General features: G+C 49.4%; 1 protein-coding gene across 1 annotated transcript; it reads right to left on the minus strand.

The window, feature by feature from the left end:
• Positions 1 to 5,383: 5,383 nt before the first annotated feature.
• Positions 5,384 to 13,066, minus strand: Tafa3 (TAFA chemokine like family member 3). Its single transcript, XM_028755662.1, has 7 exons — positions 12,956 to 13,066; positions 11,531 to 11,588; positions 9,791 to 9,875; positions 9,569 to 9,684; positions 8,634 to 8,783; positions 7,716 to 7,840; positions 5,384 to 6,012 (listed from the first exon to the last, which is right to left on the minus strand). The coding sequence occupies exons 4-7, from the start codon at positions 9,681 to 9,683 to the stop codon at positions 6,001 to 6,003; spliced, it is 402 nt and encodes a 133-aa protein (XP_028611495.1). The 5' UTR covers position 9,684; positions 9,791 to 9,875; positions 11,531 to 11,588; positions 12,956 to 13,066; the 3' UTR covers positions 5,384 to 6,000.
• Positions 13,067 to 13,802: the final 736 nt, after the last annotated feature.

The raw sequence follows: 13,802 nt of genomic DNA on the forward strand, positions 1-13,802 counted from the left end.
AGAGAGAGAGAGAGAGAGAGAGAGAGAGAGAGAGAGAGAGAGGCAGAGAGAGTGGCAGAAAGGCAGAAGCAGGTAGGTCTCTGTGAGTCTGAGACCATCCCAGGCTACAGAACAAGTTCCAGGTCAGTCAGGACTACACAGAAAAACCCTGCCTTGAAAACAAAAACAAAAGTCTACACTACTTTCAAAACCTAAGGTGGTGCCAGGCATGATGATGCACACTGTTAAGTCCAAAGTGAGCCCCCAAGCCTCAAAATGGCAGTGCCACTGATATGAATGTCATATTAAAGAATGGGCTCGCTGGGTGGTGGCGCACGCCTTTAATCTCAGCACTTGGGAGGCAGAGGCAGGCAGATTTCTGAGTTCGAGAGTTTGAGGCTAGCCTGGTCTACAGAGTGAGTTCCAGGACAGCCAAGGCTACACAGAGAAACCCTGTCTTGAAAAACAAAACAAAACAAAAAAAGAATGGGCTCAGCTCAGGCTGGGCTCTGACAGGGTACACAGAAGGGTTGCTAGCAGATAAACAGAAGCCAAAACTCAGCACTCCTCAGAAACATATCTAGGGTATGGGTTTCTATTTGCCAGGAAGAGCCATTATTTTCCTTATCTGTCCCCCCAGAAGACTACCTCTAGCAATGGGGCGTCTAGTCTTCTATTAGCATACATTTGTGAGAGGCATTGAAGTCCTCAAGCTTCTGGCCCCTCCCCCACCACACTAACTTACAGTTTGAGTTTGTTCTAGCTTACAGGGGCCCTCCTGCCTCAGCACCTGTCTCTTTAAAACTGTCAAGGCTTCCCCTGCCCCCCTCTACAGCCTTAGAAGTTTGTATAAACCTTTCCACCCACAGAGTGGTCTACTTTGATGGTTTCTGCTATACCGTCGCTTACACACACAACCCCAGCACTCAGAATAGAGGCAAGAGGATTTCCCCAAATTCAAGGCTCGTGTGTGTGTGTGTGTGTGTGTGTGTGTGTGTGTGTGTGTGTAACTATATAAGAGACCCTGTCTCAATGACACCCCCCTCCCCCAATTCCAAAGAACAACACTTTTCTTTCTTATTTGTAGAAGCCACAGGCTGCAAATCGTTTTCTACTTTGAGTGATATTTGAATGTACCCTGGACATCTGGGCAATCCCGCCCCGTCCACCAAGTGTTTCAGGTTGAGAAGCTCCTAAATTTCTACAGAACTTATTTACCACTATCTGGATGCCGTGTGCTGCCCAGGTGTGTAAAGTACTTGCTACGTCCTACTTGCCTGGTCCATTCAGAAGGATGGCCTGACCTGTGTTGAATGTAAAGCCTTTAGGGGTGGGATTGGTGAGGGTGAGGTGTAGGGATGTGTAGGATACGTAGCCCTCATCAGATCCACCACAGGGCGCTCTGGGAGGCAGGACGCAGGAAGTTTGACTGCGATGACACGGAGGCTGGCACAGGGCAGGCATCCGGCTATGGGAAGCCGTGGGACACCGCTCTGGGGGTGGGGAGCACAGTCTATGGTCCCGGGGACCGCTAGAGCTGGTTTGGGGGGTCTCCTGGCCTGCTGAGGGGCCAGAGCTGTCTGGTTCTCAGTCTCTTGAGCACCCAGGCGCTGCTGGGAGCCGTGTACGAGCTGAGAACGGAGCGGGAGAGAACTCCGGCTGAGGCTGCTTCTCGAGGGGAAGAGTCCTTGGCTTGGTGGTCGTGGCTGGGAGTGCTGAGAGGCCTTCTGCAGGAGATTAGATGCAGCTCTATAAGTGAAGACCTTCTCCATAGCTCCCCACGGTGGATCCCGATGAAAAGAAGCAGTCCATGGTTTTTTTTTTTTTTTTTTTGGTTTTTCGAGACAAGGTTTCTCTGTATAGCCCTGGCTGTCCTGGAACTCACTCTGTAGACCAGGCTGGCCTCGAACTCAGAAATCCGCCTGCCTCTGCCTCCCAAGTGCAGTCCATGGTTTTAAAGCATTTATTGTCATGGCAGAAAGTGGATGAGTAAAACGATACCATTTTCTTAGGGTAGGCCTGAGGTTAAATACCTTTTGCAGGGAGGAATGTCTGGGAAGGGTCTTCCTCTCAGACTCTATCTTAGACTTCATGTCTTTGTTTGTTGTTGTTAGACATTACAAGAGGCAATGGAAAGGATTTAAGAGGACAGGACACAGGCACAAGGTCAAACAAAACAAAATAAAAACCTCCCCAAATGCTGGAATCTAATGGAGCCATCAATTTCCAGATCGGGAGTGTTCACATTCAGAAGGCTACAATAAAACACTGTTGCAAAGACTGACAAAAAGTTTCTACAGACTTATTTAGATTTTGAGAGACATGTGGTCTCTTCACAATGCTGTCATAAGCACAAAAATAGACATAGGTAATAGTAAACATAGCATATGTTTCGATAAAACTTTATTTGTGCCGGGCAGTGCTGGCACACACCTTTAATCCCAGCACTTGGGAGGCAGAGGCAGGCGGATTTCTGAGTTTGAGGCCAGCCTAGTCTACAGAGTGAGTTCCAGGACAGCCAGGGCTACACAGAAAAACCCTGTCTCAAAAAACCAAAACCAAAACAAAAAAAACAAACAAACAAAAAAAATTTTATTTGCAAAAAAAAAAAAAAAGTAACCCGTGTGCTTTAGTTTGCAGTCCCCTGTACAGGACATAAACCTGGGTTTATCAAGACAGCTGCAAGGTTATGCAAGGCTTTCCATTCTTTTTCTTTTGTTGTTGTTCCTCTTTTGACAGGGTCTCTGTTAGGTCCAGACTGGCCTCTGTCTTGGCACCCTCCTGCTTACTGAGTACCTGGACTATAGGCATGCACCACCATGTCGTTTGCCAAGCACGGACAAAGCTCCAAGTTGCCTCCTCCAGAAAGGGCAGAGACCAGTCCTCCTTCATGTGGCATTAGCTCTGCTCAGTCTTGCCCTGTGGTTTGAAATTCTGAAGTGGTGATGCCGCCCCTTCTTCCTTCCTATGTGTAGGTGACCACTATGTGTTTCCTGTTTGTCTTCCCTCTGCCCTTTGCTCTCACAGTGTTGGGTGAGTCTAGAATGAGACTCTCACAGTCATGGTTAAGGACCCTGTTCTCCTTCCAAGTTCTCATCTGCTCTGGGGTACGATGGGATGTATAATAGTGCAAAGAACTCTGTGCTATATCACTAGGCAGGACAAGCCACCACCTTGATGTGTGACTTTGAGCAAATTACCTAACCTTTTTGAGCTACTCTCTCCTAGGCTGGCAACTCAAAGAGCTGGGTAACTGGCTTCTAAGACCCCTTGCAACTATAATTCTAGCTTTAGGGAGCTGTAGCCTCAGTGTGCAACTTGATGTTGTGGAGCTGTCTGGGGTCATTAATCAGGATGTCACTCATAGACTTTAGTGAAACTGCCAGGAGGTCAGCAGAAATCAGTTACATGATGTAATAGTTGCAAGCTTTCCTAAAGCCCACATAGCTGAAGGGCTGGCATCCCAGCAGACTTCCGAGGGTATGAGATGCTCTCACCAAGGAGGGAGGAGGAAGACAAATGACTACAGGAACCCCTACGCTCCAAAAAACTCCATTTATTTCTAGACTGTTCCTTGCATAGCTACATAACCTACACAGGTTTGGATTCAGTTGGATACAGAATTTTGGGGAGCTGGAGTTGGGGTGGGGGGGGTCTGGTGCTTTTCTCTTCTTTGCCAGAGTTTTCTATGTGATTCTATCCTGGCAATATACAGATACCCCCTCAGCTCAGAGTTCACCCAATAAATGCATGGCTAGGTCAGTGGGGGTCAGGGAAGGTGCAGAATCAGGACACTGAGGCAGGTGGGGGCTGGAGGAGGCTGGCAGCTCTCAGGAGCTTGTGACACATCATCTCCATACTCTCTAACCCAGTTTGTGTGGACGACACAGCTGGGGTGGGGCAGGGAGGCTGACCCTGGGGTGACAGCGTCCAGGAAGGAGTGGTCAGAGAGTCCACCTTTCCTTCAGTGCTCTGTCACTGAGCTCTACACTAACCTACAGAACCTACCTTCTGGCCTCCAGGAAAGCAGGCTTCCGATGTCTGGCTCTGCTGAAGCCGTAACCTAAATAATTCACTCACCCATCTCTCTCTGAGCATTAGGAGGAAAACAAACCCAGCCCCAGCCCTGTGCTCAGGTTTCCACGGTACAGAGGGTGAGCCAGGAGGCTGGGAGGCCATCCCAGGCCTTCAATGTCCCCTGGGAAGGGTAACAAACACCTGAAAAGGGCAATAATGTGTTCCTTCCCTCCCTGGAGCTAAAGACTGCATTGACTATTCTGTAATGTTTTTAAAAACGAAATGAAACAAAACAACAAAACAAAGAATATGTCATCAAGATTTAACATATCCTCCGGCCTCCACTCTTTAGTACTGAAGGAGGTCATGACTGCCATGGACCTCTCCTGGTGACCCTGGCCTGTGACCTTGCTACAAGCAGAGACTGACAGAGGCCAGCCTTAGAAAGATAACATTACTGTTCATCTCATTTAACAAAAACAAAAACATCCCCTGAGATGGGGTGATATCAGAGTCTTAGTCAAATGCCTAGGGAAACAGGCAGAGAGGGGGCACTGAGACTCTACTGTAAACTATCACTGATTTGCCTCCTCAGGGACCATCATCCAGGCTGGTCTCTAACATACACCACTCCTTAAGGCCTTGGTGATAAGAGTAAACCAGCATGCTACTCCCAAGCCATTTAGGAGGCAAGCCAGATTGTGAAGAAGACCTTCACTGTTGGGCTGTCCTCCAGCCTGCCCCTCTGCCCTCTGGCAGGTACCTATGCAGGGGATGGCTGAAGCTCCTGGAAGAGTCAGAGGGGTGATGGGATACCTGCTCACACTGCTTCAGCTGTCACTGGGCTGAGTGATCTCCAGGCTGTCACCAGGCCTGTTTGGATTTGGGGGACTGAGAATCGGCTCCACGCTGCTGTGTGTGTGTATATTCTAGATTTTTTTTTTTTTTTGATGAGAGATCAGTGGCCTCAACTGAAATGCCAGTGGTCAAAGAATCACGTTGCTGCTATCCAGACAGTGTTTGCTGGGTCTCATTGTCTAGATAAAAAGGCCTAGTCTGGACTCTTAACATTCGTGTTTTGGAAGCCCAAGCTGTGTGATCTTGGGCAAATCATCTCATCCCTCAGTGTCTCAGTTTTCTTGTCCATTAAAACAAGTGACCAAATGCCTGAAGTTCAGGATGGGGAGTGATTCTGACTGAGGTCCTGTCCATCCCATGGACAGCAAAGGCTGTGAGCCCTGCCCTGCCTCTGCAGAGCTGTGCTGAAGAGGTCTTCATCTCTACTTTCTTTTTTTTTTTTTTTTTTTGGTTTTTTGAGACAGGGTTTCTCTGTGTAGCCCTGGCTGTCCTGGAACTCACTCTGTAGACCAGGCTAGCCTCGAACTCTCGAACTCAGAAATCCGCCTGCCTCTGCCTCCCAAGTGCTGGGATTAAAGGCGTGCGCCACCACCACCCGGCGCATCTCTACTTTCTAGTAATGTCCAAAAGAGATCCCACTGGCATCAGGGGACAGTGTTTTTCCCTCACACCTTAGCATTTTGCTGGAGATGCAGGTTTGATGGGAAGGCCAGGATGGGAAGGACTGGTGTGACCTAATGACTTTGTGTCCTGTGATCAGGGGATAGTGGAAGATCTTTGAAAATTTCATCCACCCCACCCCACCATCCCTACTGCAGGTAGCTCAGAAGCCATGATACCAAACACTTTTAACAGTTGAAACTGTCTGTCATCCACTCCCTAACTTGACAAGATAATTCTTAGGGACAGGTTTGTGTGTTGTCCTTAGTTCATAGGAGAGCACAGGTCTTTCAAGTGTGTGGCCAAAGATACAAGTATTTCTGCTGAACAGTGTGACTAACAGGGCCCTGGCAGGTCTATGTTACATTTGACATGGACACATGTCCAGGTAAGTGAGTCCTCCTCTCTGCTGTCTGTTGACCAGAGGCCATTCTTCAGTCCAGAGCTCAGTCGAGGCTGTCCTGCCTAAGCCATGACCTCCGAGAGTTACCGTGTGACCTAGAAAGCAAATGATCAGGTAGAAGAAGGTTTGAGAAAGCAACAGGGAAACAGCCATTGTAGCATGCCAGAGAGCCCCAGCAAAGGCAAGTCACCTAGAGGTCACTGCTGCCACTCTCCTAAAACCATTCAAGCTGAGCACCTGTGGCCTGGTGGCCCATGCTGGCACCAGTCAGGCATTCTGTCATTTGCTTCTGAGTCATACTACACAAATTGCAAAGGCATCTGACTTTCAGGCCTGTAACAGTATGGCAAATGTCTCTGGTGCTGTGATAGGTCTCACTTTGCAAGTCTTAATAAACATTCTCAGAATGGCTGTCCCCCTTCACTGCCTGCAAGACAGGCTGCCCTGCCTTTTACTTAGCCAACTGCCTCCCTACCTCCCTTTAAGTTTTGTGTGTATGAGTATTGTGTCTGCACGAACATCTGTGTACCACATGTGTGTCTGGTACCCAAGAAGGCCATAAGAAGGTATTGGATCCTTTAGGACTGTGTTACAGACAGTACTGAGCTGCCATGTAGGTGCTAGGAATCGAACCTAGGTCTTCTGCAAAAGCAAAAAGTGCTCCTAACCGCTGAGCTACCTCTCCAGCCCCCCAAACCTTTTCCTGATGTCACTCTCAGTGTTGTGTGTTCTATGAAAACCTCCGGGCTGGAGAGATGGCTCAGTGGTTAAGAGCACTGATTGCTCTTCCAGAGGTCCTCAGTTCAATTCCTAGCAACCACATGGTGGCTCACAACCATCTGTAATGGGATCTGATGTCCTTTTCTGGTATGTCTGATCACAGCAACTGTGTACTCACATTCATAAAATAAATAAATCTTAAAAAAAAAAAAAAAGAAAAGAAAAGAAAAGAAAGAAAACCTCCATGTTCCACAGAACCTAGAAGTGTTTTTATTTCTTTTCGTTAGCCTGCTTGCTGTGTGTGGTAGGGCTGGGGGCAGGGACATTGCCTTGGCTTGCCCAGAAATGTCACTCACTTGCACAGATAATGGTAGCAATGACATGCAACTAATTAGCCATGGCACACATGGAACTGCTAAAGAGTTTGATAAAATTTTAATTACCCCTTGTTTCGTGGGGCAGGCAGCAAGCTGTGACGATAATAGTCGTCTTAGGTGCTGTCACCGAAGACAGAGCAATCTGACTAGAGGAGGGTAGTCAGGAAGCAGAGAGCAGGAGTGGGAGGGGAAGGGGAAGAGTGGTGTAGGTGACAAAGGACAGTCTGTGGTGAGGTGGCAGGCAGAGTGGTTACAGTTTCTGGAATTCAGATGGAAGGACAAATTCCTCCCTGGATGATCTAGGTAATTTCCTCAGTTCTCTACATTTTTTCCTTAGTTTTTGTTTGTTTGCTTTGTTTTTTGATACAGGTATCATGTAGCCTAGGCTAGCCTTGAAGTCCTGTTCTTGCACCTAAGTGCTAGGATTACAAATGTGTGCCTCTGTGCCCTGCTCCATATTGTTTGTTTAAAAGGCCTGGTATTTTCTAGGGGTAAACCCATGGGAAACGAAGAGGGGAAAGCCAAGGCAGGCATACCATCACCAGTAGCAGTGCCTAGAAGACTGGACTGTCTGATATGTGCTCTCATGATTCCCACGCCCACCTTATGACACTGCCGTCCTGGCCCTCCAGGGCTCGGCCCCTGTGCTACCCCAGGTGAAGGAAGAGCAGGAGGGGAGAACGAGCCATCCATCTCAATACCTTGGTGGTTTTGACCTTGTGTCCACTGCTGCAGCTCCACCCTGACAGGTCCGGGAGCACCTTACACTCCTCCCCCAACAAGCAGGGCTCCATCTGACACCACCACTTCTGCAGGACGATGGAGGCTGTGGGGCAGGAGGCAGGTGTGGCTCTAAGTTCTGGGAGCACAGCACTGGTCACAGCCAGTCTATGGATGAGGTGTACCTTCCCACATACCACAGGCTTTGGTTGCCACCTTCCCCTTGTCCTCCCCCTACTCTGGGCTGTTCAAGGAGGCAGCACTGTGCTTAGGCTGAGTGCTGAGGACTGAGGACTATCCCAGTCAATTCATCACTGCATCACACCAAAGTGGGAGGAGGGCATCAAGCGAGGCGGCAGGAGAAGCGGACTGTGGGACAGCTGTCATTAGCACTGAGGTACCATCTTCAGTGCCCTCCTTAGTGGATATGAGCTAGTATCCAAGCCACATCCGGGTGTGCACAAGCTGGCATGGGAGCTAGTGAGCACGCGCGTGGTGATGATCTGGATGCCACCAGAGTGTAAGAACACAAGTGTGCACAGAAAGGAAGGAAAGTGGGTGTGTGGTGTCAGAGATCACCTGATCCACATGGAGCAGATTGATACTAACACACTTGTGCAAGAGGACCTCCCTAGAGGAGTGTGTGGCCAGAGGAGCTGTTTGAGGGAATGGGCCAGGTGGCAGGTATGTATATGGGCTGTAACAAGAGCTTTCTTCCTCTATGACACAGGGCGGGCCCTGTCTGCCCCCTCTCCTCCAGGATGATTCTCCACCACGTGAGACGGATAAGGTAAGCCTTGAGATGGCTATGAAACTAGATCCTCAGCAGATGGTGAGGCCTAAATGACTTTCTTATCTCTGCTCTGACCAGGCTGCCCAGGGCCTGGCCTCCCACTCACCGTCCACACAGGAGGGTTTTGCTCTTGTAGTGCCAGCCACCTGTCCAGAAAGGCAGGAGCATTTGACCGTCTGGGAGCGTTCCTCGATGCGGTTCCGGTTGCAGCAGCGATGGGCAGCAATCACCTCGCAGGTGCCCTGCTTCACTAGAACTGATGGGGACAGCAGTTATAAGATCAGGAAACCCAGACCTCTAACCCTGCCCTCCTCCCTCTCTCCTACCCTGCTGCAGGCCCTCAACTCCCTCCCTCCTCTTTGCTCATGGAAAAATCATGTAAGAGAAATCCAGTGCCAGGACGGCAACTCAGTGGTAGTGTTTGCTAACATAGAGGTGAAGCCTGGGATCATACCTTCAAAACACACACACACACACACACACACACACAGAGGAGGGGGGAGAGAGAGAGAGGAAGAGAGAGAGAGAGAGAGAGAGAGAGAGAGAGAGAGAGAGAGAGAGAGAGAGAGGGAGAGGCACTAATGATAAGGGAGAAAGAAACAGATGAAACTTTCCTGTTACCCGCCCCCCTGAGGCCATGTTCATGACTCTTTGAAAGCTGGAGTTCCACACCAGCCCCCACCTTCCACTTTCTCAGGGTGAGGGCAAGGGCCCCAGAGCTTACAATGCGTGGGGGAGGATCATCCGCTTACAGAGGCTTTAGCCATCCCAGAAGGAAAACCCCAGAATTAGGCCAGGAGACTAGACTTAAGCCTCCACCCGAGGGCCTCACTGCAGAACACCTTCCCCCTGGAAGTGATGGTGCCAATGGGTCTTCCCAGGCCTTCTCTAGACTGGGTGATGGAAGAGGATGGTTTCCTGGGCAATGACTCGAGTGGTCACATCGGCAGTTTTCTACTCTGCCCCAGAGATCAGCCTGCTTTGTGGGATGGGCTAGAGCCCTCTAAAATCCCTTCCCTTGTCCCACCACCTTCCCCAAACCTGTGGATGTTGGAGGCTGCAAAGAAGCAGAGGCTAGACGCGTCCACAGCCAGGCTAGGCACAGTGCTAGCACCCAGCTGCCTGGGCTCCAGTTGCTGGTGGACCTCTCAGTCATTCTGTGGAGAGAAGTACTTAGCTCAAACTCATGCTCCCTCTGCTCATGAACTCAGTCCCTTCCCTATGCCATGCTCTAGAGGCCCCAAGGTTAAACAGGATGCACACCTTGTCTCCAGGCAGCTTGGGGCCGGGAGAGGTCACTGTAGGTTGTGATCACTGATAGACGGATCAAGGAACAGGAAGGCGGAGCCTGTGGAGGAGACATTTCAGAGATTTCACAGAATAAATTAAGGGCTGTGCTGTGAATTGGGCAATGACGCTGACTTCCACTTTTTGAGCTCTTGACCCAAACACTTCATTTGTGTGCTCTTGGTGGTATCCCACTGCACAAGAGATTGCAATTATCCATTTTACAAATAAAGCTCTGAAAGTCTGGATACAACCTGAACAGCCATCAGTAGAGGGAGGAGCTGAGTACACCTTGGAGACTCTGAAAAGACAGTTCTTTCCAGACAGCTGGGAACACAGGACAGAACAGAACCCAGAGAAAACCAAAACCATCGAGGAACTTTGTAATGATGTATGCAGTAGATTCTTCTGAGAAAAGTCTTACAGGAGGGAAAAAAGCACCAAGTGTGTGTGGGGTACAGTCACAGTGTATACATGGTGTGTGCGAGGGAGAGGGTGTGTGTGTGTTGCTTAATGTGTGTATACCAGCTCTGTTTGCCACTGAGAAAGGAAACTTTCTGCTTGGCTAGTAGCCGTAAGTAGGAAGATGAATAATCTCGCCCCCCACCCTGGAATTTCTTTCTTTCTTTTAGGTGTTGGAGTTTCAAATCAAAGCAGTGCAATTCAATCTGAACACAATTTAAAAATTTAAAAGAAGGGAACGAAGGCTTGTCATGTGGTAAGTATAATCCTAGCATTTCAGAAACAACAGCAGATCAATCATTGGAAGTTTGAGGCCAGCCTGATCTATATAGTGAGTTTCAAGCCTAGGCAGGGCTACATAGGAAGGCCCTGTCTCAAAAAAAAAATATAAATCACAGAGCTGAGGAGGATGGCTCAGTGAGTAAGAGGCTCTCTGAGCAAGCACAAGAACACCAACACAGATATAAAAAGCTAGACTATGTAAAGAGATTGCTGGATTGCTGGACGGCCTAGAGCTAGATTCAGTGAAAGACCATGCCTGAACGGGGTAGGGTGGCTAGTGACAGAGCAGGATGTCCCTATCAAATAGGCCTCCTCTGGCCCTCACATGGATGCATACATGCATGCATCAAGCACACACATGAAAATAAGTAAATAAGCCGGACGGTGGTGGCACACGCCTTTAATCTCAGCACTTGGGAGGCAGAGGCAGGCGGATTTCTGAGTTCGAGAGTTCGAGGCTAGCCTGGTCTACAGAGTGAGTTCCAGGACAGCCAGGGCTACACAGAGAAACCCTGTCTCGAAAAACCAAAAAAAAAAAAAAAAAAAAAGGTAAATAAATAAATAAATGGATGGAAGAAAAAACCCCTAGATTAGAAGTTGAATGTCTTGCCCAAGGCTAGTTGTCAGGTAATAGGACCCAGAAGCCTGCCCTAGGCCCACATGTTTTTTTTCCTCCTTTCTTCTATGAGTCAAACAAGGCCTCCAACATCTGTACCAGAGAGTGAGTAAGAACCAGAGGGAAGCCAGAAAAGTAGCATCACAAAGAAGCTGTGAGAAACTAGCCACAGAAGGGGACAGGAAGAGCCCCAGGGGCCACAGGTCCTGGAGGTCAAAGGTTAGCTTGGTCACTGTCCCCAGCAGTTGACAGCACAGTTCTAGGAATACCAGGGGCCAAAGAGAAGGATCCAGCTGCTCCCTTGGAGGAGGGGGGCTGTCTATTCCTTAATTCCCATCTGCAGATGTCTGACTTACCGTTCCTGGGGTCTTTAGGCCTCTGTCTGTTCATCTGCAGGTCTCAGACTCATTCCACCTGGATAAGTAGGAAGCAATGTGGAGGCTGTTTAGAATAGAGAGAGGACAGAGCCCAGGAGGGGGGTAAGAGAAAGCTTGGAATAGAGTAAGAGAAAGGGCCAAGCACTAGAGAACTCCGGCTTAGGCTGCTCCCATGGCAACGGCAGTCAGCTCTGGGAAGCTGTCCCTCCTCCCTCAGACTACAGAGATCTGTGGGGACAGTGACCCCAAGAAGAGTGACTGGACTTTAGTTTTCCTAGGTGTGAAGCAGGGATGGAAGGGTCTAAGAATCAGTGTGGTCATTTTTCTGGTCTTGATACAGAGCTAGAGTCAGAGAAGGGTACAGAATCTGCCAGCTTTGTCCCAGAAGAGACCCCTGGAGAGGAAGCCCCAGGTCTTCCAGTTCTCTCTTCCTCCACCTCTAACCCACCCCGAGCCTTGCTTCCTGGATTCCTCTGGAACTGGCTTAATTCTGCTGCTGTTCTTCAGCCCCACCTCAGAGGGTTAGCCTAGAAGTGCAACAGGTCTCTGCTTCAGTGCACAGCCCACAAGAGCTTCTCCATTCTCTGCCAAAGACTCATTCAGTCTCCAGTGAGATGTAGAACTGAAACACACTGCTGGTGATCTCAGGGAGGGCCTAGAGAGGGGAATGCAGGTGGGGGTGGAGGGGTGATGCCCACCCCTGGGCATGGGTATGCCCCCACCCTTCTAGATGAGCCTTCTTTCTCATGGTCTCCCTTCCCAGGCTGTGTCAGGAGCCTTCATTTTGACCATTGCAAATGCCATTTGTCCTTCTCTTGGGGACATCCTATTTCTGGTTGAGTTCTAACAGTGCAGCGTCTGATCCAACTCATGCATTTCTCCTAGGTACTCCAACACTCAGAGAACCTGGGAAAGATGAAAGACTTGGGATCTCTGGCATTCTGTTCCCTCCTTGAAAGGTGCTGGAGAAGGAAGTTTCTGGGATTTGTTCATCAGCATCCATAGTCTGTCTCCGTTTCCTTGGGCTATTTCTCCAATCCTCAATTCAGGCTAAGGTGAGGCTGGGAGAGCAGCCTCCACACCAACAAGAGGTCAACAAGAACCTCTGATCTTGTTTTTATTTACTTCTTTCTGTCCCCCCCCCCTCCAGCACCTATTCTTAATCCTGCTCCAAAGCAGTGGCCCTGGTTCAACCTTCTGGCCTGAGGTCCTCGCTGCTTCTCAGCTTGGCATCTAGACTCCCAAAAGCGGTCTCTCCGCGGGAGTGGCCAGCTTAGGTGTTGTCTGGTTTTGAGCTCTGTCCGCAATAGATCCTCACTAAGTTTATGCGCCCGAGGAGAACAGGGGCTCTGGCTAAGCTGGAGCCCGGCTTGGAGCACCTGGATGCTATGGGCCAGGACTCACCAGTTCCGCGGGGCTAGGCCGGGTCCTCTCGAGCTTTGAGCTTTCCGTCGGTAGGTTGAGAAGCGCGCAGCCGCTAGACTGCTCGTCGCTCCGGCTGCTCCAGCCCTTGCGGGCACCGCCGCCTTCTTCGAGATAGCGTGGGGGCGCTCTGCGGGGAACCTGGGCACAGCTGGCCCGCAGCGGCCTCTTGTGGCGCAGGTCGAGTCAGGAACAGAAGACCACCGACTCTGTTTTCATGAACAGTTCCTTGAGCAAAACATATCAATTAGAGCAAGTCACTAAAACTTCCAGGAATGTGACCCCTAGTCGTGTGGTTCAGGGAGGTAGGTGGTATTCTGGGATGGATGTGGGCGTCGGGCCTGGGAGTAGTATTCACCTAGATCAGCAGTAGGCTGCTATTTAAATCCGAGCTCATTAAATCTTAAAATTCAGCTCTTCAGACCACGTACACCGATTCACAACTATAATCCCAGAACTTGGAAGACAAGGCAGGAGATAAGTGTGAGACTCTATCTAAAACAAACAAACAAACAAACAAACATACATGCATACATCCATATACATACGTACAACAATAAAACCCAAATCAAATCAAACCAAACAATCCTCCAAACCCAAATAAAGAAAAGCACAGCAGGGGTAGGGGATAGGAAGGTAGGAAGTTGCCTGAAAGTTTGAGAACATTTGGTCTATATGGTTTATACAAGGTTCCAGACCAGCTAGGACTACTTAGCCAGACCATATCTTAAAACAAAAGAAAACTAAGTGGTGGTTGTGGTGGTGTGTGTATCCAGTTCTTTGTTAGTACTGTCAAGTGTTATTTAAGATGCTTCCTAGGCACTGGAAG

Source organism: Grammomys surdaster, unplaced genomic scaffold, assembly GCF_004785775.1.
Source record: "Grammomys surdaster isolate TR1022 unplaced genomic scaffold, NIH_TR_1.0 126071, whole genome shotgun sequence".
NCBI classification, from domain to species: Eukaryota; Metazoa; Chordata; class Mammalia; order Rodentia; family Muridae; genus Grammomys; species Grammomys surdaster.